Source organism: Eretmochelys imbricata, chromosome 4 (assembly GCF_965152235.1).
Source record: "Eretmochelys imbricata isolate rEreImb1 chromosome 4, rEreImb1.hap1, whole genome shotgun sequence".
NCBI classification, from domain to species: domain Eukaryota; kingdom Metazoa; phylum Chordata; order Testudines; family Cheloniidae; genus Eretmochelys; species Eretmochelys imbricata.
In genome coordinates this window covers 71,244,090-71,265,674 of record NC_135575.1, presented here as the reverse complement: position 1 = coordinate 71,265,674, position 21,585 = coordinate 71,244,090, and the positions used below count along the sequence as shown (strand labels likewise).

Sequence of the window (21,585 nt, the reverse complement as noted above, 5' to 3'; positions counted from 1 at the left end):
ATTAGCTCTCACCTGGTCCAGGTGCTTTTCTTGGAAAAACCCAGGACAGTGGTGGTGCATCCTATGCTCCTCTGGTACCCTATAGTTGGGTAGTCAGAGCACTCACCTAGGATGTGGGACACCCAATTTCAACATCCTCTCCCACTCTACACACACCTGTTTTGAATCAGATACTTGAAACCAAGTCTCCCACTTCCCATGTGAATGCCCTAACCACAGGGACTTCAGGGACTCTGGTGTGGGTCTCTGTCTCTCCTGTTGAAGCTGTTCCAATTTGTATGAAATTCTTAAATATTAATTGAAACAGGGACTGGACTCTGGGACTCCTAGGAGAGTGTGCTAACTACTAAGGTATATAATTATTCATTTATTCTCTCACTCACACTCACACCAATAAATGATTATTTATAAAAAGGCACCTACTGGGTTAAGCAGCAGCTGAGCAGGGATTTTGAGTATCCACATTTTGTATTTAGGTGCCTGAAGTGGCAGTGAGGTGTCAAAATCCCTGTGTGGTTCTAAATGTATTTTTGGGTAGCAAGGTGATGGACTGAGAAGTACTGTGGGATGTTTGGGCAAGCACAAAGCGCTGTCTGACCTAGAGCAAGTAATGATGTAAAACAGTGTCTGCAAGTACAATGAACTCCACCGACAGTGGGCATTGCTTGCCCAGACACTTTGGATACAAGCCAAATATTTATATCACAATTTCTTTATGGCTTGGACTATCATTTAAACACATACAGAAGATATTTTTCCCATTTGTTTTCCTTATCCTAGTTTCATTTTGCAACATCTTCCTCCACCCAATGGCTTTATTCTTTATTTCTATTCCTCAGCATCGTCCCTTCACCGGCAAAGCTTGTTTACCTCACAACTACATAGCTCTGTATTCTCACCTCTCTTTCTCTGCTGTTCCGATCAAGTGATTCTGCCCAGATATCTCCTCACACCCTACTTGCATTCTCTGCCATATCTCTCTCTGCAGTTGTGGTTAGATTTCCCTCTTCTATTGATGGCTTCACTTTTCTTCAAGGTAGCCACTTCAAATGCACATTGAGTCTTAACTGGTTTGCAATGAATGCTGTCTCAAAGTTGTTGGAAAATCAGTTGATGATTCTGTGTAGTAGTAGCTACATGTGAACTAATTCAAGTAAATCAGTGTAAACATTTATTTTTGCATCAGTATGTTTTATTTTAATACTTTTTACAACTTTTTCTCCAAATCGTTTGTATTCTTCGATGTGGTTTATTTGTATCCAAATTTGTGTACATTATCCTCACTGTATTTCTACATGCCCCTTCAGTTTTGAGGATTTGACTGGACAGTGATTTCTTCCACGTTGAATATGTGCCTGGATGCTATGATAAGCACCATCAAAATAAAGCTTCATGAACATTTTCTGATCCATTTTTTGTGTTTATTCCCCAGTATCTGAAGAATTCTACATTTAAAATAAGATATAGACATTAATGTATATTGATATGCTATAATTGATGTCATTTTGATATGTTGCTGTATGTATATTAAAATCAAAATAACTTATTAAAAGATACAATAATACAAGATTGGGTAAGACTGAACAATGAAGGGTGCATTAAATTGTTCATTCTTCCATTATGAATTTAATTGTAACAGATCAATCACCTTAAGGGAGCATCAACACTGAGAATTCCTTTTTTGTTTGTCTTTATAATTATTTAACTTGAGGGGCCAGTTCCTCTCTTGATGCAAAGTTAGTGCTATAGTTGCCACTTTTGCACTGCTAACAAAATAGCAAACCATGTGTGAGCTGGATTCCATAAAAGCAGCTAACGTTCCCACTCTACTCCTGGGGGAATTCCGCACCACTGTGCATGCACAGAATGTATGTCCTCCACAGATTCCTTTTGCTTCCCTGCAGAAAAATGACTTTCTGACTGGGAAGCCACAAGAGTGGATATGTGACCCTCCCTAGCAGCACGTTTTGGGGGCCCAGAGCAGCCAGCAGAGAGGTAAATCACTGGCACAGGAGGCAGGTCTGGGAAGATTCAGCTGGTGACTCCTTCCCTGTGCCGGGCTCAGCTGCTAGTTCCAGCTGGGCTGAGGAGGACAGGACTTCCTCTTCCCTTGCATGGCATTTGGGGCCAAGTCAGCCCCACCCCCAGATTTCTCCGCTGGCTGAAGGAAGCTCTGCAAACACCCCGCCCCCCGCTTCCTACACCCATCGCTCCTCATCTGGATGGGGAGGGATCCCTGTACAGGGAGATGCTCCCCTATTCGCCCAACCCCCGTGCATCCAGATCCCCTCGTACCCAGACCCTCCTGCCAAGCCTCACCCCCACGCATTCAGAACCCCACCCTTATGAGCCCCACTCCCCCTGCACCTGGACCATCCAGACAAGCCATCCGCACCCAGATCCCCATCTCACCAAGAGCCAATCAACTGCATCTGGCTCCCCAACCCAATGAGCCCCACTCCCCCAGCATTTCGACCTCCATTGAGCTCCCCAGACCCTCCTGACAAGGTCTACCCCTCACACACACACCCAGATCCTTCCCTGCTGAGCACCAACCACCTTCACTTTGACCCCCCCGCCCCCCCGCGGACTCCCATTACCATTGCACCCAGACCACCCCAACAAGCCCCTATGCATTCAGATTCCCCCCTGCACCTGGATCCCCCACTGAGCCACCAGCACCCAGATTGCCCCATACAGAACCCTCTTAACCCACACTTGGATCCCCCACATTAAGCTCTCCACACTTGAATCCTACCTTCTTGAGCCTGCCCGCGCACACCTGATGCACCTGGCACAGAGGGGTAGGGTCCTGGGGTGTTTCTGGGACAAGCCCAGTCCTTGCGCTGTGTCAGGGCTCACCGCTGAGCCCTTTTCCTGGGGGAAGCTGCACAGTGATCTCCCACCTCTATGCAGCCAGTGGCCTGTGCGCTCCAATGCCATGCTGGATTCTCCACGTTTATTTGACAAACAAAATTTACAGAATTTTAAAATATTGTGTGCAGAACTTTTAAATTTTTGGTGCAGAATTTTTAATTTTTTGGTGCAAAATGCCCTCAGGAGTACCATTCACCCTACTCTGCATAGTAGAAAAGAGAAGGTAAGGCCTGAGCCTTCACGTTCCTCTGAATTATATTCAGCTCTACCTCCCCATTTAATAATTCACATCTTTGGTAGGCTAGTGGGGTGTCCTATGGTATTCCTTCAGAAATACCTTCTGATGTGATTTCCCTGCTGTCTTTTTGCTTGCGGCTACTTGTTTTAAATGTCTACTTAGCAGTCAGTGCTGGTGTCTATAAACCTTCATAGGTCTAAATATCCAATGAATTTCCATTTGTGTGTGCTGGTAAGCTAGGGAGGAGGGGAGGTTATTTAGGATTTTTAAATATGTTGTAAAACATGCTTAATTTCACACACTTTTAAAAAAAAATCCTGAGAATCTGCTTTTCTCTTTAAGTGAAAATTGAAAAAGTTGCACAGCCCAAGTTTATGCATCATTGATTGTGCTGTTTTGCTTTGTTCTGCTTTTGAAAGTGTTGAAACAGAGTTGTGACTTGATACAATCTGATAAATTAACTGAATTATAATAAGTATTTTAAAATAAATGAGAACAAGTAGGAAAGTCAGTTAACAAAGAATGATTCTATTTAAATAGTTAGAACATTGATTTGGTTTATTATTATTTAAATGACAGTAGCATCTAGGAGTTCCAGTTGAGAATCAAGGCTCCATTGTACAAGGCGCTGAACAAGCGAACATGTTAAATAGTTAATTTACTGCAGGATATTTACTAAAGAAAGGTTTTAAAATATTTTTCTACAATTGTTTTTAGCTTTAGACCCTGCTAAAGATCCATGCTTAAAGATGAAATGTAGTCGCCATAAGGTATGCATTGCTCAAGACCAGCAGACTGCTGTTTGCATTAGTCATCGGAGACTTACACACAGGTAAATGATTTAAAGTAAATGTTATTGATTAGTTTACTGTCTTCACTAAGGACTACAACCTGTAAACAAATTGTAAATACTGTAGTTTCTCTGCAACATACTGTATACGAGGAAATTGAGATGAAGATTTTTTTAATAGTTATGCACTGATTAATTACTCTGATTGTTGCATATTTGTACATGGTGTGTTATAGGATGTACACATGTACATAGAGTAAGCTGCTGATATAACTACTGCTACGTTCAAAGAAATAGTGTTTATACCAATTGCAACAGAAACAATTATCGCAGGAGATAATCTTCCACTGCTGTGATTTCATTTTTTTTAATCTCTTTAGAATTCCCAGTGTTCTTCCCTTCCAAAGGCTACATTATTATACTATTGTTATACTATTGTGCACACATTTGTCTGACTGTACTTGGATAAGGTAAATCCCAACATTTATTTGGTGTACCTTTTTTGCTTAGGTGTAATATTCACCCCCAGGTTTTTTTTGATGTAGTATCATTTGAGTTCTATACCAGTTACACACAATGAGCAAATGTGTGGTACAGTTTGCATAGGGTCAGAACGTGGACTATTTTCCCCCTTGTACTTCTCTTTTGGGAACATATTTAATGTTTTAGCTGTGAAATATTAAAATGTATTTTGTAAGAAGAGCAAACTACTGTACATAGGCCCCAATTTAGCAAAGCACTTGAGTATGTGTTGAACTCCTATTAACTTTAATGGGCCTCAACAACCTGCTTAAAACTAAACATGTGCTGAAGTGCTGAGTTTGGGGCCATAATGATGAAAATGTTTAACCAGTAACATAATAATATTTCTTGGCTGGTGAAAACTATATTTAAGGGGAAAGTATCAAGTGTTTGAGGTAGAGCAGTTATAAACCTATATTCGTTAAGGAATGTTCTCAATTTCCTAATATCTAGTCATGCTGAAATATACACATCTATAGCTGATCAAAGAAACAAGTTAGTATTTTTGTGATGTAAAAAGTAATGTTTTAGACTGTGCAGCCACAATTATTTAACAAAAACTATTTGTAGGGTTATGCTTTTGACATTAACCAATGATGGTGTAAAATTAGAGATTTTGGTATTCAGATTATAGAAATTGAAAGAGTTCTTGTCAAATCACTTTGCTAATTTCAGTTGCATTCAAACCATTGGGGGAAAATATCAAGGCCGGGGTTAGGGTTGCCAGATGCAAAAGGACAAAATAATTGTGAGAAAATATGTTTATATTTCTAAGAGGGTGTTACATAGAAGAAGAAAAATAATAAATAAAAAAAACTGTGTAAAGTAGATGCTGAAAAGTCCTGAAGACTAGCTGCAGTTGCCTACAGTATTTGCATAAATATTTTTTTCCATCTTGAATAAATATTTGTAAAAGGCCTTCTTTCCCCATTGCCCTTGATCTAGTACAGGAAGGTGGGCTTTGGTTCTCGAAATGCTGTCTGAATATAATCAAAACTCATTTATGTGAATTTTTAGAATGGTGGAAACTCAGTAGTTAGAACTGAAAACCAGGACACTTATGTGAACTATTCAGTATTAAGCCAGATCTGTGCACAGAGTGGACCCTACATGCTTGGATCTACCCTTTCTCCCAGAACAGTGGGCCAGCCCTTTCTGTCATGGTGCATCCTCTTCCTGAAGAGGTGCTTTCCATGCAATTTGTGGCCTGACTAGGGTGCAAGTGGTGGGGAGGAAGAACAAAATATATTGTCCTTTTTCCATTAGGTGAGAAAGGTAATACAGCATTGGGCTCCATCATTCTTTATTTGTTTTTCTTTATGTATAATACATTGTCCCTTCTTTTGAGCATTCCACACATCTGCTCACTGGGACAGCAGTACATAGGGTAGGAGGAGGGAGGAAAGGCAGGGCACTAATGGGGGCCAGCCTCTGTGCAGACCTCTGAGGACCTACCAGGTTTTTGAGTAAGACCCATAGCTTTTTTTCCCAGTAATGTTGTAATGGATGGAACATCTGAGAATATATCCTTGCAAAATTTCATCCTTAAGAACCTCCAGTCATGTTTTATTCCTCACAGGTAGGATTGTTTTCCACCACAGTCAAGGCCAAGATGATCTATTTCTCTTGTAAAATCTGTGTGGGGGATTCTGGAGAATTAATTCTCCTGGGGAAAGTCCACACAAAGATCCACTCAGATCTTCCCATTAGGGCACATTAGCTCTAGTTTCCACACTGCCAGTTTCCACTGGCTGTTCCAGGAACTATTCCCACTCCTTCAGGGGAGTTGTACAGGAAAAACAAGGCAGCCCTGGGTTGTACTCCTCCCTCCCCACACCCACAGTGTTCTATGGGGCTAGATGGGTGACAATGTGTATGGTTCCCCCTGTCCCCAACCCAGACTCACCCAGTCTCTGACTCTCCCCAGCATGGTTCCTGGGCTGCGTGAAGAAGCCTCTATAAAATGCTGGGGGCATGGTGCTAGTGAGGTGTCGATACTCCCCTGTGCATGTGGAAGTATGGAGATCTGTGTCACGGATGCCCTCTACGTGAAGATCTAATAGGGTGGGATTTGGTCCAAAATGTGTATTTGTCTGTCTTATCTCACTGAAATGCATTGGGCTACTTGTATAGGAGAGGATATCTCCCATAATTAAGGGTTACTGGATTGGAGCCTTTAAGTAATAGTGAGAGAGTGAATAAATAGGGGAAAATATGGCATTACAAATTTTCTTGTGATTTTATCTTTTAAAATTTATTTTCATTTAAATCTATATATGTGAATTCAAAGTTGTGTGAAAGTGTGGTTGTTGCCTTATTTATATATAGTCAAATTATACATAACTTTATATTGCATGGATTTAAGGATGTTGTGAAGTATAACTTTGAGATAATTTTAATTATAATACCTTAAATGACATATTAACAAATTAATTGTGATATGTTTTATCAAAAAGTAATGTAGCTAGTATGAGACTTCACTGTGCAACAGATCCCTGATAGAGAAGTGCGAGAAGACAAAATGTTAATTATTGATTTTTGTTGATTAGAAAATGAAAATTGACATTCCGTGGTGTCAAAAATAATAAATATTATTACTTCTCCAGAAGTAAAAACACCTTAATGCATTGAGTTTATATTTTCTGACATAATACATAGAAACCCAGTACTCCTCTCTAACCTGTATCACTACAGTATGTGCTTTCATTCTTATGATACTTTTAATTGGAAACAGGGTCAAATGGTGTATGTAAAAATATTTTAAAAATACTTGCTATGTGTTAGGGACAAGACTTCCAAAACTGATTTGACCAATATAATAAACTCTTTCATTTTCTCCTATAATAAATGCATGCATTCATTCTATGTTTTAGGAGTCTTATTCAGTTGCTCATAATTTTCTATCAGGCTTGTTCTTGTGATACGGTGATATGACACATACAGTTAGCTGATTCGTCTCTTCAGAATGCACTTAGACTGTGTACATCATCATTAATTGCATCAATGAAAAATTCATGTCATTCTTTTTCTTTTGTTTTTGTTAAGTAGTTGCCAATGTAGGAATCATATTTGCATTACTCATAGAACATAATTTACACATAGACCTGATCTGCCTGTCATCAATTGCTTTGGAGGACATCTTTTATTTTCTATCCTTTATTGTTGTTTACTGGTACCTTGTTCTCTGATGGAGAAGGCTTTAGAGATGGAGAAAACAGATTCAGCAATTCATCTTTTACAGGTGGAGTAAAGGCATTCTGATCAGAAAATCACCAAAAGAAATCTGAAGAGTGCTAAACATGTACATAATTTTAAGCACAAGTATTGCCATTAGTTTCAATAGGCTTACTACAGAAAACTGTAATATCAAGCTCTTCCATTAAAATTCTTTGGTGGATTGGGGCCCAAATACATATTTATCAAAGTAAAAATATTTAAACTCAGCTTGTAGGCAGAAAAGGAGGAAAAATATCTCAACAGCATCTTCCCCTACTTTGACAAATTTCCCTTTTGTTTTTATCTCATATGTGTTCAGCTACAGGAGACATTTTACAAATGAGGGCACATTCAGTTGAAACCTTATCATTGTAAAGACCATTCTAAGCTTTGACTAGTGACTGCAAGGAACTGGCAAAGTGGCAAGTGATGAGTTGCTCAGTAACATTTTAGAAACATGTTTCCAGAACATGTAGATTGAGACACAGAATGTGTACACTGTTTTGTGCTAAACATCCAGATCCAGCATCATCTGGGCTTCTTTGATGTTGTGGAGCATAGTGAGCAACCTTACACTGACTGCTCTTAATGGAGTCTGATAAAACACAAAAGCCTTGTTCTCCTCTTGCATAAGCAAAGAATGATTTAACCAAAAATGATCAAATACAATAGCCCTTTTTGTAAATGAGGTATCCATGTACAGAACTGTTAGATGCACACCATTTTGTTTCTTAGATTGAGCCTTCTGCATTACGTTGTAAAGGCTTGTTTGTTAGTTTGTTTTTAAATCATAGCCAGGTCTTTTTTTTTTTTTTTAGTTTTATTGGCAGATCCAACGGTAGCACTTCGGGGTGGATCATTTGGACTACTTTAGGATATCGAGGATGGTTTCCAAGGTGATTTTCTGTATCCGCTCAAGTTTTTAAATTGCCACCACCCTATTCTGCTTCAGAAAAGATGGATCCCAGCTGTTCATGCTGTGTGCTGTGAATGGTGGTGAACACACACACACACACACACACACACACACACACACACACACACACACACACACACCAGTTTTCCTCACAGGGTTGGGGGCTAGATGCTCCTAATCCCCCATCCACTCTGGCAAATTTTGAAGTAACTTTCTCTCTTTTTTCAGTTATTTTAGAATTCAGAGTAGCAAGCAATAGTAATATAATGTAAATGCTCAGAATCCACTTCTTTTGTCCCATAATTACTGATATGTAGGAGGTCCTCAGGGAAATATTGTATAATAAAGGGGCATAACTTAAATAAAATTTATGAACGCCAGACAATGTGTATATCTTTATCATCATCTCTCTCATTCCATTGTCTAACTTACATTCTTCTCCATTCCCTTCCTTTTTTCCTCCATTTTGTGTACTGTTTTTTGTTCCTTTTATGATTCTCTTCCCTTTTCTCCTTTTTATTTCTTTGAAGAAAACATCTACTTTTCTTTTACACATTCACACCTATTCTCTTTTGGCCTCCACCTTGTCGGCTCTCATGTGGTCTCTTCAATCTTTTTATTTGCTTCTTGTGATAGTTTTTCCTGTGCTCAGTCTCATTGCGCTGTCACCTTTGCCATCACCTGTATTCCATTGTTTCTTCAAGGTCTTCCCATGTTACTTTAATACCAATACTTAGCATTCATATGGTACTCTACAGATTTTTATTAACCAGTAGGCACCTGTGATAAATAAGTAAGAATATCCAATTAAAGCATGCAAAGAGTTGTTTTCTTGAATGCACAGAGGACAAACATGAACATAGGTGGAAAAATTAATTATCTCAAGTTCAAAGTATGATCCTGAGGAGCAGGGCCAACACTGAAAAGGATACCGCATAATACAGTAGCTTATAACTATTTACTAGTTGTTTCCCTATCACCAAATTCATCTTTCTTACCTTAGAAGAAAAGCTGAATAGTAAGAAGTCAAAATATGGAGAGAAAAAAGCAAGAAGTAGAAAAAATAAAACTGGTAGTGCTAGGTATTGGTTGATGTCCCAAATTTTCAAGAGTCTGAGCACCACGTGTAAACATAAGGAAATAATGTCCAGTGAATATTATGGTCATAAAACTGTTACAGCTTCACCTTATAGTGAGAAATGAAAACTGCAATACCAAGCTCTTCCATTAAAATCTGGATGCACTAATGAAATAGTGTTGAAAATGTTCCGGCCCACAACCCACATGCATCTCACTTGTGAAGTGCCAAAAGGTAAGCAGTTGCTGCACTCATTTCCAACTGTTTAAAAGTAATACAGCTATGCCCTAAGCCCCAATAAAAATTAATAGCAATGAAAAGTGAACTAGTACAATCAAATAGCAAAATGGATAGCAGCTCCCCACATGACAGGAGTAGCATTATATCGGATCGCGTTATATTGGGTTAGAGGTATATTGGAGTTGGGAAACGTTCAGAAAAGGGCAACAAAAATGATTAAGGGTATGGAACAGCTTCCATATGAGGAGAGATTAATAAGACTGGGACTTCTCAGCTTGGAAGAGAGACAGAGATATGATTGAGGTCTATAAAATCATGACTGGTGTAGAGAAAGTAGATAAGGAAGTGTTTACTACTTCTCATAACACAAGAACTAGGGGTCACCAAATGAAATTAATATGCAGCAGGTTTAAAACAAATAAAAGGAAGTATTTCTTCAAAGAATGCACAGTCAATCTGTGGAACTCTTTGCCAGAGGATGTGGTGAAAACCAAGACTATAACAAGGTTCAAAAAAGAAATAGATAAATTCATGGAGGACAGGGGCTGGATCACTTGGTGATTACCTGTTCTGTTCTTTCCCTCTGGGGTATCTGGCACTGGCCACTGTTGGAAGACAGGATACTGGGCTAGATGGACCTATGGTCTGACCTAGTAGGGCCATTCTTATGTTCTTATACAATACTAAAATAAGATATGTCTATGCAAAACATGAAATAATGAAAATGAAACTGTAAGCAACTCTAGTGTAATTGTGTCAAGCTGTAATCCCAGAACCAGACTGTTAATTACTGGGAGGATCAGTTCTCTCCGACTGTTGTAAAGTATATCCCTTTCTGTTATGTGCTGATTAACCATTGCTAATTAACACTTGCTTAGTAAATGTAATCAAGCTAGCTATTTCATAAATTCAAACCACTAAATACAGAACTAATTAGACATATAACTGTATCAATCATTGAATTACTGATTAATTATTTACATACCCATTGGCCCAAAACTTTTCATGGCTACTCAGGGACAAATCCTGAATGCGATGTCTGGACCAAGAGTTGTAATACTCCCCCTATGAGGTTCATGCATTTCTTTTTTTAAGGTTGTCACACAGTGACATGAGCAAATTAATTTAACAAAGCATGCCAAGAATACCACATTTATTAAAGATGGCAAAATCGGTTTTATCTAATCCATCCCTCTGCCAGGATCGGATATAGTCTCCTGATAGATTTTATGTTAAAATTGATAAACATTTGATCTTATTCCAAATGCCGAGAAGATGCTACATAATGTATGGAAATTTCAGATTGCTATATTGAGTCAAATCATTGGTGCCTCTAGTTCCTTATCATGCCTCAGAACCCTGCCTCCTGCCAGTGCCTTCAAAAAAAAGAGGCAAAATGGGAAGGGGGAAAAAAAATCTACTTATTTATATGATCCTTATTACCATAGTATCTAAAGATATATGAAGTACTTCAACATGAAGAAACATTCCTTTTCAACTCAGAGGTGATCAGCTTTGTTCCTTGAGGCATGAGATTTGGTTAACCTTGTCCATGATGGATGCTGTGACAAAACCTAAAATAAATTTCCAAGTGCTACAGTACTGTAATAGTAGTTCTTCTGCATTCAATACTCAGAGTGACAACACTTACTCTGTTTCTACTCTGTGGCACTACATGGCTAAGAAGGTGATGTCTCCAGAGTTAATAAATTATTGACCCCAGATGGCTGAGATGGCTACCAAGTAGCTGAAAAATGTTGTTATAATATACTTCTTTTCTGTTCAAAGCATTTTTACACACATTAACTCATGCTTGTAATACCCATTTGTGCTAGGTAAATAATATCTTAATTTTATGTATGTAGAAATTGACCTAGGGAACGAAGTTTTCAAAAGCACCCTAAGGGTCATTTAATTTTAATGGGGCTTCGGGTCCTAAATCACATAAGCACTTATTAAATATTTCATCCTCAGACATTTTTTTCAAAAGTGACTTAGACACTTAAGAACCTAGCTCTTGTTTAGGCATCTTGAAAATGTCACCCTCAATATTTGGCTAGCCATTGGTCAATTATATATTCCATTAAAAAAAAACACCCAAAAACCTGTGTTAGTGGAAGTTAAGTTTAAGGTTTCAGTTGTGTGGAAAACAAGAAATTAAATATAGAGTTGCAGTAAGGTTTTGTTGCCAAAGTGGAAAAGAATAAAAATGAGAAAGTAAATTTGATATCAGAAGTGGGATACATTTTTCTTAAAAGTCTGAACATAAGAATGGCCCTACTGGGTCAGACCAAAGGTCCATCTAGCCCAGTATCCTGTCTTCCAACAGTGACCAATGCTAGGTGCCCCAGAGGGAATAAACAGAACAGGTAATCATCAAGTGATCCATTCCCTGTCACTCATTCCCAGCTTCTGACAAACACAGGCTAGGGACACCATCCCTGCCCATCCTGGCTAATAGCCATTGGTGTACCTATCCTCCATGAACTTACCTAGTTTTTTTAATCCTGTTATAATCTTGGCCTTCACAACATCCTCTGGCAAAGAGTTCCACAGATTGACTGTCCATTGTGTGAAGAAACACTTTCTTTTGTTTGTTTTAAACCTGCTGCCTATTAATTTCATTTGGTGACCCCTAGTTATATTATGAGAAGAAGTAAATAACACTTCTTATTTACTTTCTCCACACCAATCATGACTTTATAGATCTCAATCACATTCCCTCTTAGCCAACTCTTTTCCAAGCTGAAAAGTCCCAGTTTTATTAATCTCTCCTCATACAGAAGCCGTTTCATACCCCTAATATTTTTTTTACCCTTTTCTGAACCTTTTCCAATTCAGATATATCTTTTTTTCTATATGGGGCGACCACATCTGCATGCAGTATTCAAGATGTGGGTGTACCATGGATTTATATGGAGGCAATATATTTTCTGTCTTATTATCCATCCCTTTCTTAATGATTCCCAACATTCTGTTGGCTTTTTTGACTGCTGCTGCACATTGAGAACTATCCACAGAAAACAATCCACAATGACTCGATCTCTTTCTTGACTGGTAATAGCGAATTTGGACCCCATCATTTATATGTATAGTTGGGATTATGTTTTCTAATGTGCATTACTTTGCATTTATCAACACTGAATTTCATCTGCCATTTTGTTGCCCAATCACCCAGTTTTGAGAGATCCTTTTGTAGCTTTTCACAATCTGCCTGTTATCTTGAGTAGTTTTGTATCATCTGCAAATTTTGCCACCTCACTGTTTACCCCTTTTTCCAGATCATTTATGAAAAAGTTGAATAGGACTGCTCCCAGTACAAACCCCTGGGGGACACCACTATTTTTACCTCTCTATTCTGAAAACTGACCATTTATTCCTACCCTTTGTTTCCTATCTTTTAACCAGTTACCAATTCATGAGAGGGCCTTTCCTCTTATCCATTGACAGCTTACTCTGCTTAAGAGCCTTTGGTGAGGGACCTTGTTAAAGGCTTTCTGAAAATCTAAGTACACTATATCCACTGGATCCCCCTTGTCCATGTGCTTGTTTTTACCCCCCTCAAAGAATTCTAGTAGATTGGTGAGGCATGATTTCCCTTTACAAAATCATGTTGACTCTTGCCCAAGAAATTATGTTCATCTATGTGTCTGACAATTTCGTTCTTTACTATATTTTCAATCAGTTTGCCTGGTACTGAAGTCAGTCTTATCGGCCTGTAATTGTTGGGATCATCTCTGGAGCCCTTTTTAAATATTGGCATCCCATTGGCTATCCTCCAGTCATTTGGCACAGAAGCCGATTTAAAAGATAGGTTACAGACTACACTTAGTAGTTTTGCAATTTCACATTTGAGTTCCTTCAGAACTCTTTGGTGAATACCATTTGTTCCTAATGACTTATTTCTGTTTATCAGTTTGTTACAAAACCTCTTCTAATGACACCTCAATCTGAGTCAGTTTCTCAGATTTGTCACCTAAAAAGAATAGCTCAGGTTTGGGAATCTCCCTCACATCCTTAGCCATGAAGACCAATGCAAAGAATTCATTTAGTTTCTCTGCAATGGCCTTATTGTCCTGGAGTGCTCCTTTAGCACTTGATTGTCCATTGGCCCCACTGATTGTTTAGCAGGCTTCTTGCTTCTGATGTACTTAAAATATTTTTTGCTGTTACTGAAGCCTGATTAATTCAGGATGGCTTAAATGTTATGTTCTGTATTTAAGAGCCCAAATTGACACCTCTTGTCATATGCAGTAATCAGCTTGCAGCAGAATAGATGCCTGTGACCTAGTGATGTGGAAGTCAAAGAAAGAATTGAATAGATAAGCACACTTAGTGTGGTCCCCTTCTGTGCTTCTAAGTGGCGCTATACCCAGGGGTCTAAACAGAGGGGGCAGTAGGCTTTATTCACTTGCTCTGGCACATAGAACACATGGTCAAGCAAAAGAAATAAAGAAGAGTCATTGCATATATGTATGGGGAGGATTCAGGAAGGTATTGAGCTGTGCGGTAGACTTGAGGTGGGCTAAAATAAGGATGAAGTTATCTGAAGGAATACAATTAGAAAGATAACTGAGCTGTAATTCTGTGATGAGTATCACCTTAATCGATCAGTCCTTCAGCCCTCATATAGATTGCTCCAGTCACAACACGTCTTCTGTTCTTGTAACCTGGCCTTCCTTCTCCATGCGTGACCATGTTTTTTCCACTATAAAATCTTCCCATCTCTTTGGAGGTCGGCTGAGTGGTCGTTTCAGTTCCCATGGGTACCACTCAGTGACAGCTGTAGTCCATCGGTTGTCAATGAGTCTCGCTGTATGCCCAGCCCATCATATTTTATTATGCCTACTCTCAACAACATTATGCACTCTACTCTGCTGTCTGATCACTTCATTGGGGACACAGATGGCTGATTGAAATTCCCAGAATTCTTCTTTCCATCGTGACAGATAGTTGCTGTTCCAATGTCTTCATCAGCGCCCATGTTTTGCTGCCATACAACATTACTGGCAGGACTGTTGAGTTGAAGAGACTGGTGCATGTTGCCTTGTTGATTTTTCCTTGGACGATATCCTTGATAGAATTGGATGCGTACCAACCTGCTTTCTTTCTTCATGAGTGTTCACCTTCCCGATCGTGGCGCATGTTAATTTATTGGCCCAAATATACATTTTGCTCACCTTCTATTTGCTCTCCCTTGACTGTTGATTGGGCTTTTGGCAAAGTATCTGGTCACATACATTTCATTTTGGAGCAGTTAATTTTCAGTCCAACATGGCTTCTTTTTGTGTTGAGTTCTCACAGCATTTTCTGTAGTTCGATAGTATTTTCAGTGATCAGCACAATATCGTCTGCAAATCTGAGATGGTTTAACTGCTCTCTGATGTTGATTCCACCCTTCCAATTCATCTGCGTCATTACCATTTTGAGGCAGGCTGTGAAGAGTTTTGGTGAAACCATATCTCCTTGCTTCACACTTTTCCTAACTGGGATGCGAAGGGGAGTATCGAATAAAGTTATATCTGTAGAGCAGTCAGAATGTGCTTCCTTTAATACTTTGATGTAGTTTGTGTTGATGCCATACTATGAAACAGCTTTCAACACTACATTGATCTCTACACTGTCAAACTCTTTATCATAGTCAAAGAAGGCAATTCATAAAGGGAATATGTATTCCCTTGAGTGCTCCAATAGCTGGTATATCGTGAAAATATGGTCCATTGTGCTGAAATTCCTTTGAAAGCCTGCCTGCTCTCTTGGCTGCTGCTCGTCAAGACTCTGTGAAAGTCAGTTTATTATTTTGGTGAACAGCTTGTAGACGTGTGAGAGCAGACATATTGGATGATCGTTCTTTAGATCTTCACGGTCGCCCTTCTTGTACAGCTGGACTCCTTCCCGAGAGATGATATATTCTGCATTTCTAAGTAACAGCTGTACCTCTGAGCAAGGGTTTCCCTGAGGTCTTGGCCTACAGCTGTTATCATTTTGATTTTCAGTCCATCTTTTCCTGGGGCTTTTTCTTCCTTTATTTGGTGACCTGCATGTTGAACTTCGCTGATGAGGACTGGGAGTACATGCTTATTGGTCTGTTGAAGTGTTGGTACTGAGATACGAATAGTTCAGTGTAGAAATCTTTGCAGACCGCATCCATCCCTGTTCTGTCAATGACTGGTTTTCTGTCCCTGTTCTTCAGCACCATTATTGTTGACCTGTACAGTGTCCATTCCCTTTTGCATTTTTTGAGGCTTCTGTGATCCTCACCCATCTTTAAGAGCATTTCATTTCGGTACTTCTCGAGTCCTCCTTTAGTCGTCTTCTTATCAACTTGCAGAGGAGGGAGCATTGAAGTTCATCACCACTAAACAAATAAACTGGCCCCAACTACTTGTGATGAGTATGCAAGCTTGAATTGCACTGCTCTTTCTGTTAAAGCTTATTACTGTTGAAATCTTACCTGTAGGAACTGTTCTTTGTTACAAGATTAATCTTAATTTACATTTATTTCCTATCCACTGTTTTTCTATTAAATAGAAATAATCCATTTCTCGGGTACAAAGTGCTCTAGCTACTATGCAGCCTGTGTTTTCCACAGCAGTAGTGTTAACACTGTGTGCATGCAGGTGCACAGGAAGTGTATTGGCATAGTTTAATACATGTGACAAAGTTCTGTCCTTGTCTCAGTGGGTCCAACGCTTCCTGGCAGATTTCACAAACCTCAGAGACTCACTGTGACCCTCCATGTAGCCCTTCTCTCTCTAGAGTCAAGGGTCACAGCCATTTTCATCATAAGCCAGCAAGGGAGGTGAGGAGAAGCCACCCTCCCTCACACAGACTCTGTTGTCTCCCAGTCTCAGTGATTAATCGGGGAGGAGAGAGGGGACCTCCAGCCCAGGGACCCTAATAGTAGCAGCTATGGTAGCTGACTTTTTGGAAATAGGACATGTACAATTCCCTGGGCCACTTCCCCACAGTAGTCCTCACTCAATATCTCCTTCACTGTTACCTCAGGGCCTCGTTCCTTGTGTCTGATATGATTTGTACTGCTTAGTTCTTCCAACAACACAGCTTCCTCCTACAGCTCCTGACACGCACACCCAACTGACTAACTGGGAGGCTTTTAACTAGTTTCAGCCAGCCCCTAATTGGCTTCAGGTGTCCCAATCAACCTACCTATCTTCCCTGCCTTCTGGAAAGATCTTAATTGCCCCAGGTGTCTTAACTGACCTGGAGCAGGTGCCATTTACTTACCTTGGTAACAGGGATTTGTTTAGCCTGGGACTAATATTTCTGTCTCCCACAACTTTTCTATAGCCATTTGGCCTTGCCCCGTCACACATCCTCTCCTTCCCCTCACCCCCGCTCAAACACCATAATGTTGGGCAACTTGGGATGCCAGGCCGTGTGCTCATTGTAGACCATCAGCGTTGCCATGGTGGCATCCAGCCCTGTGCCATATGCAGAACTGGAATGGTTGGAGGGATAAGAACCATGTGGTGACCCTTCATTCTTTTCCTTATTACGCTGCACCCACTGGAGGGGTGCATGGTCTGTCACAAGAGTAAATCGCCGGCCTACGAGGTAATAACGCATTGTCTCCATGGCCCTTTTGACAGCAAGGCATTCTCTCTCTCGACTACTGCGTATTTCTGTTCTCTTGGGAGAAGCTTTCTGCTTAGGTAGAGGATTGGGTGTTCCTCTTCTCCCACCATTTGCGACAGAACCGCCCCCAACCGCACCTCAGAAGCGTCTGTTTGTAAAATAAATTCCTTGTTAAAATCCAGGGCTATGAGTACAGGGTTATTACAGAGGGTCATCCGAAGGTCTGTGAACACTCCCTCTGCTGTGTCAGTCCACTTCACCATGTCTGGAATTTGGGCCTTCACCAGGTCCATTAGGAGACTTGCCCTAGTGGAGAAGTGGGGAATAAAATGTTGGTGGTAGCCTAACACGCCTAGGAACGCGTGGACCTGCTTCTTTCAGGTCGGCCAGGACCAGTTTTGAATCGCCTCTAGCTTATTTGTTTGGGGCTTCACTATGCCCCTGCCTACAATATATCTGAGGTACCTAGCCTCTGCTAGCCCTATGGTGCATTTAGCAGGATTAGCTGTGAGGCCAGCCCACCTTAAGGTGCGCAGTACTGCCTCAACTTTCTCCAAGTGGGTTCCCCAGTCTGGCATATAGATGATATCATCCAGGTATGCGGCTGCATAACTAGTATGGGGGCGCAGCAGCATATCCATGAGGCACTGGAATGTGGCTGGAGCCCCATGTAGCCCAAAAGGAAGGACGGTGTACTGGAATAGACCATCTGGGGTGGAGAACGCTGTCTTTTCTTTAGCTTCTTTGGTCAGGGGAATCTGCCAATATCCTTTTGTCAGATCCAGCATAGTCGAGAATCAGGCAGTACCCAGTCGGTCAACCAGTTCATCGATGCGTGTTATGGGGTATGCTTCCAATGGTGATACTTCATTCCGTCGGCAAAAGTCATTACAGAATCTTGTAGTACAGTCAGGTTTAGGCACTAGAACGATTGGATTGGACCACTGACTGTAAGATTTTTCAATAACCCCTAATTCTAACATTTTCTTTACTTCGGCTTTGATTTCTTCTCTTTTGGCTGCTGAGATTCGGTAGGGTCTCAATGTTACCTTGGCTCTCGGGATCAGGTGGATATGGTGTTAGGTCTCAGTCATCCACCCCGGTTTTGTAGAGAACACATCTCGGTTGCGATTAATCATGTCGGCTGCCTCGATCTTTTGGATTGGCGTCAAGTCAGGTGATATCCTCACTTGCTTGTGTAAATTATCCTCCTGGGGAAGGATCTCCTGGGTGACTAAGCATGCCTCTCGATCGTGCCAAGATTTTAGAAGATTGATGTGGTAAATTTGCTCCAGTTTCCGGCGGCCTGGCTGCCGTGCCTTATAGTTCACCTCTCCTACGGCTTTGATCACTTCATAGGCTCCCTGCCATTTGGCCAACAGTTCACTTTCTGCTGTGGGCACAAGTACCATCACCCGATTCCCCTGGTTGGAACCGTCAAAACTTTACTTGGTGGTTATAATGAGTTCGTTGGGTCACCTATGCTCTCTCCAAGTGTTCCCATACAATGGGTGTAACTCGGACTATCCGATCTCTCATCTGCAATACATGCTCGACTATGTTCCTTCAGGGATTTGGCTCTTCTTCCCAGGCTTCTCTGGCTATATCCAATATGCCCCGAGGGTGGCGCCCATATAGGCGTTCGAATGGAGAGAAACCCGTGGAAGCTTGTGGAACCTCCCGGATGGCGAACATGAGGTAAGGCAATAGGGTATCCCAATCTTTCCCATCCGGCTCACCACTTCCTGATCATGGCCTTGAGGGTCCTATTGAACCTTTCCACAAGGCCGTCTGTTTGCAGGTGGCATACAGAGGTCCGTAGAGTTTGTACGTGGAGCAATGAACAGAGATCTTTCATCAACTTGGAGATGAAAGATGTCCCTTGATCAGTCAATATCTCTTTGGGTAGCCCAACCTGGGCAAAGATCTGTACTAGCTCCTTAGCTATTGTCTTGGAAGCCGTGTTGCGTTGGGGAATGGCTTCCGGGTACCGGGTTGCATAGTCCAGTACAATAAGCACATGTTGGTGGCCCCGAGCTGTCTTCACTACGGGCCCTACCAGATCCATGGCTACGCGTTCAAAAGGAACCTGTATTATTGGAAGAGGTATCAAAGGAGCCCCCGAGTGTGGGCGAGGGCTATGTAACTGACACTCCGGACAAAGAGGTACAGTATCGTCTGCCATCTTCATGTATTCCTGGCCAGAAGAACCTCCACAGGATCCGTGACTGGGTTTTCTCTACCCCTAGGTGTCCTCCAAACAGGTGATTGTGGGCGAGACTCAATATGGCTTTGATGTTTTCATGGCACCAGAAATTGTTGAATCTCTGGCTCCTGCATTTTCACCATGTGGTACAGGAGATCTATCTTCACTATAAAGTAAGATCTTTCTTCATCTCCCCATCCACGGGTATCTCATTGATCTCGGCCACCTCTTTTCTGGCGTTATCATATATGGGGTCCTCCGCCTGGTCCTGCCTGAAAGTCCTTTCCTGGGACTAACCTGCCCAAGCTCCCAGGAGCTGGTTTCTGCTTCTTCCAACGGCTCGCTGCCGTCACAGCAGGGGGTGGCCTCTGGCTCACCTTCTGGGGTGGAAGTTTCTCTGTTGATTACTCATGTCCATCTGCCCATGAGGGCAGTCTTCTGGCCCTGGGTCAGGATCCAGGTTCCCAAGGCCTTTGCATCCTTCCTCTCTTTTTTTGTCTTCTGGGTCTTTCAGGGGGCTGAGAATGGATCCTGAGAAATCTCAGGGAACATCGGGGGTTGACATTCCCCTGGTGACGAGTCGCTGTCCTCAGGGTCCCCACCTCCCTCCAGCCTCTCCGAGGGGAGTAAATTATCAAACCCTGGATTGTCCCTCCCAATGACTACAGGATATGGGAGTATAGGAGCTACGCCCACAGTCACCTCAATGGGGTTCCCCTGAACCTCTATCTGCACCGGGATGGTGGGGTAATGGCTCATGGCCCCATGCACGCACGCAGCTGCTATGCGTTTGGCTTGCAGCAGCTGGCTACCTTTTCACCAGCTTACGTGATATAAGGGTGATAACACTCCCAGAGTACACAAGTGCTGTAGTCTCTGCTCCGTTTATCCTCACTGGTCTGGTGTAATTATGTGGGTCTAAAGCGACCCCCGCGAGGTGGATAAGGGAGCACGGGACCTCCCAATCTCCCAAGTTACATTGCATAGGCTCCTTGGTGCTGGAACACTGTGCTGCTATGTGTCCCTGCTCCCCACAGGCATAACATCTATAATCATGCCCCTATCCTGGGGGTTAGGAGGGTTAGTCCTAGGGGTCCCCCCCACTCAAGCCAATTCTTTCCTTCTGGGGTCCCTGCTGGTTTTCGCCCTCCCCCCTTCTTCCACCTAGGACTCCGCAGGTGTTTGGCTGCCCAACCTTCCGGGTTGGGGTCGGGTGCTTCTTTCAAAAGGGGCTTTCCTTGGGTTGTTGGATCAATTCCCTGGCTGTCATCCGTCTTTATCCAACGTGGTCATCTCGTTGTAGGTGGACAGATTGTTCTGGCCTACCCATTTACAGAGATCTGGTGGCAGTCCCCGCATGTAATGGTCTTTGACCAGGGTCTCCAAAACCTCTCGACTGCATGCCTTGGGCTGTAACCACTTTTGTGCAAGGTGTATAAGGTCAAATAGCTGGGACTTTGGGGGTTTGTTCTCCTGGTATTTCTACTTATGGAACCTCTGGGCCCATACCGCTGCCGTCACTTCTGATCATGCTGGGATCTCTGCCTTCAGGTGGGTATAGTCAATGGCATCCGTGGCAGGCAAGTCAAAGTAGGCCTTCTGGGACTCTCGGCACAAAAAAGGGGTGAGAATGCTGGCCCTGGGACCACGCCTCATGCTGAGCAGCCCTTTCATATAAGAGGAGATATGCCTCTACGTCATCTCCCGTTGTGCCATTGCCTGAACCCGGGTGGCCTCCTGCTGGGCTGCTGTGGCTTGTACCAGAGTTCTTACCACTTCCTCCATTGTGGTACAAAAACAAACAAACAAAACAAAACAAACACAAAAAAACCCCAAAACCCCAGTGAACTTTTTTTTAAAAAAACCCTTTCTTCCGCAACACTGTGAACAATAATCCCACTGC

General features: G+C 41.8%; 1 protein-coding gene across 1 annotated transcript in view; it reads left to right on the top strand.

The window, feature by feature from the left end:
• SPOCK3 (SPARC (osteonectin), cwcv and kazal like domains proteoglycan 3) overlaps window positions 1-21,585 on the top strand; it is a 391,822-nt gene that overhangs the window by 201,392 nt on the left and 168,845 nt on the right. Inside the window, exon 5 of the mRNA XM_077814507.1 lies at window positions 3,833-3,947. Within this exon, the coding sequence (XP_077670633.1) occupies window positions 3,833-3,947 (115 nt within the window). The remainder of the gene's footprint in view (window positions 1-3,832; window positions 3,948-21,585) is intronic.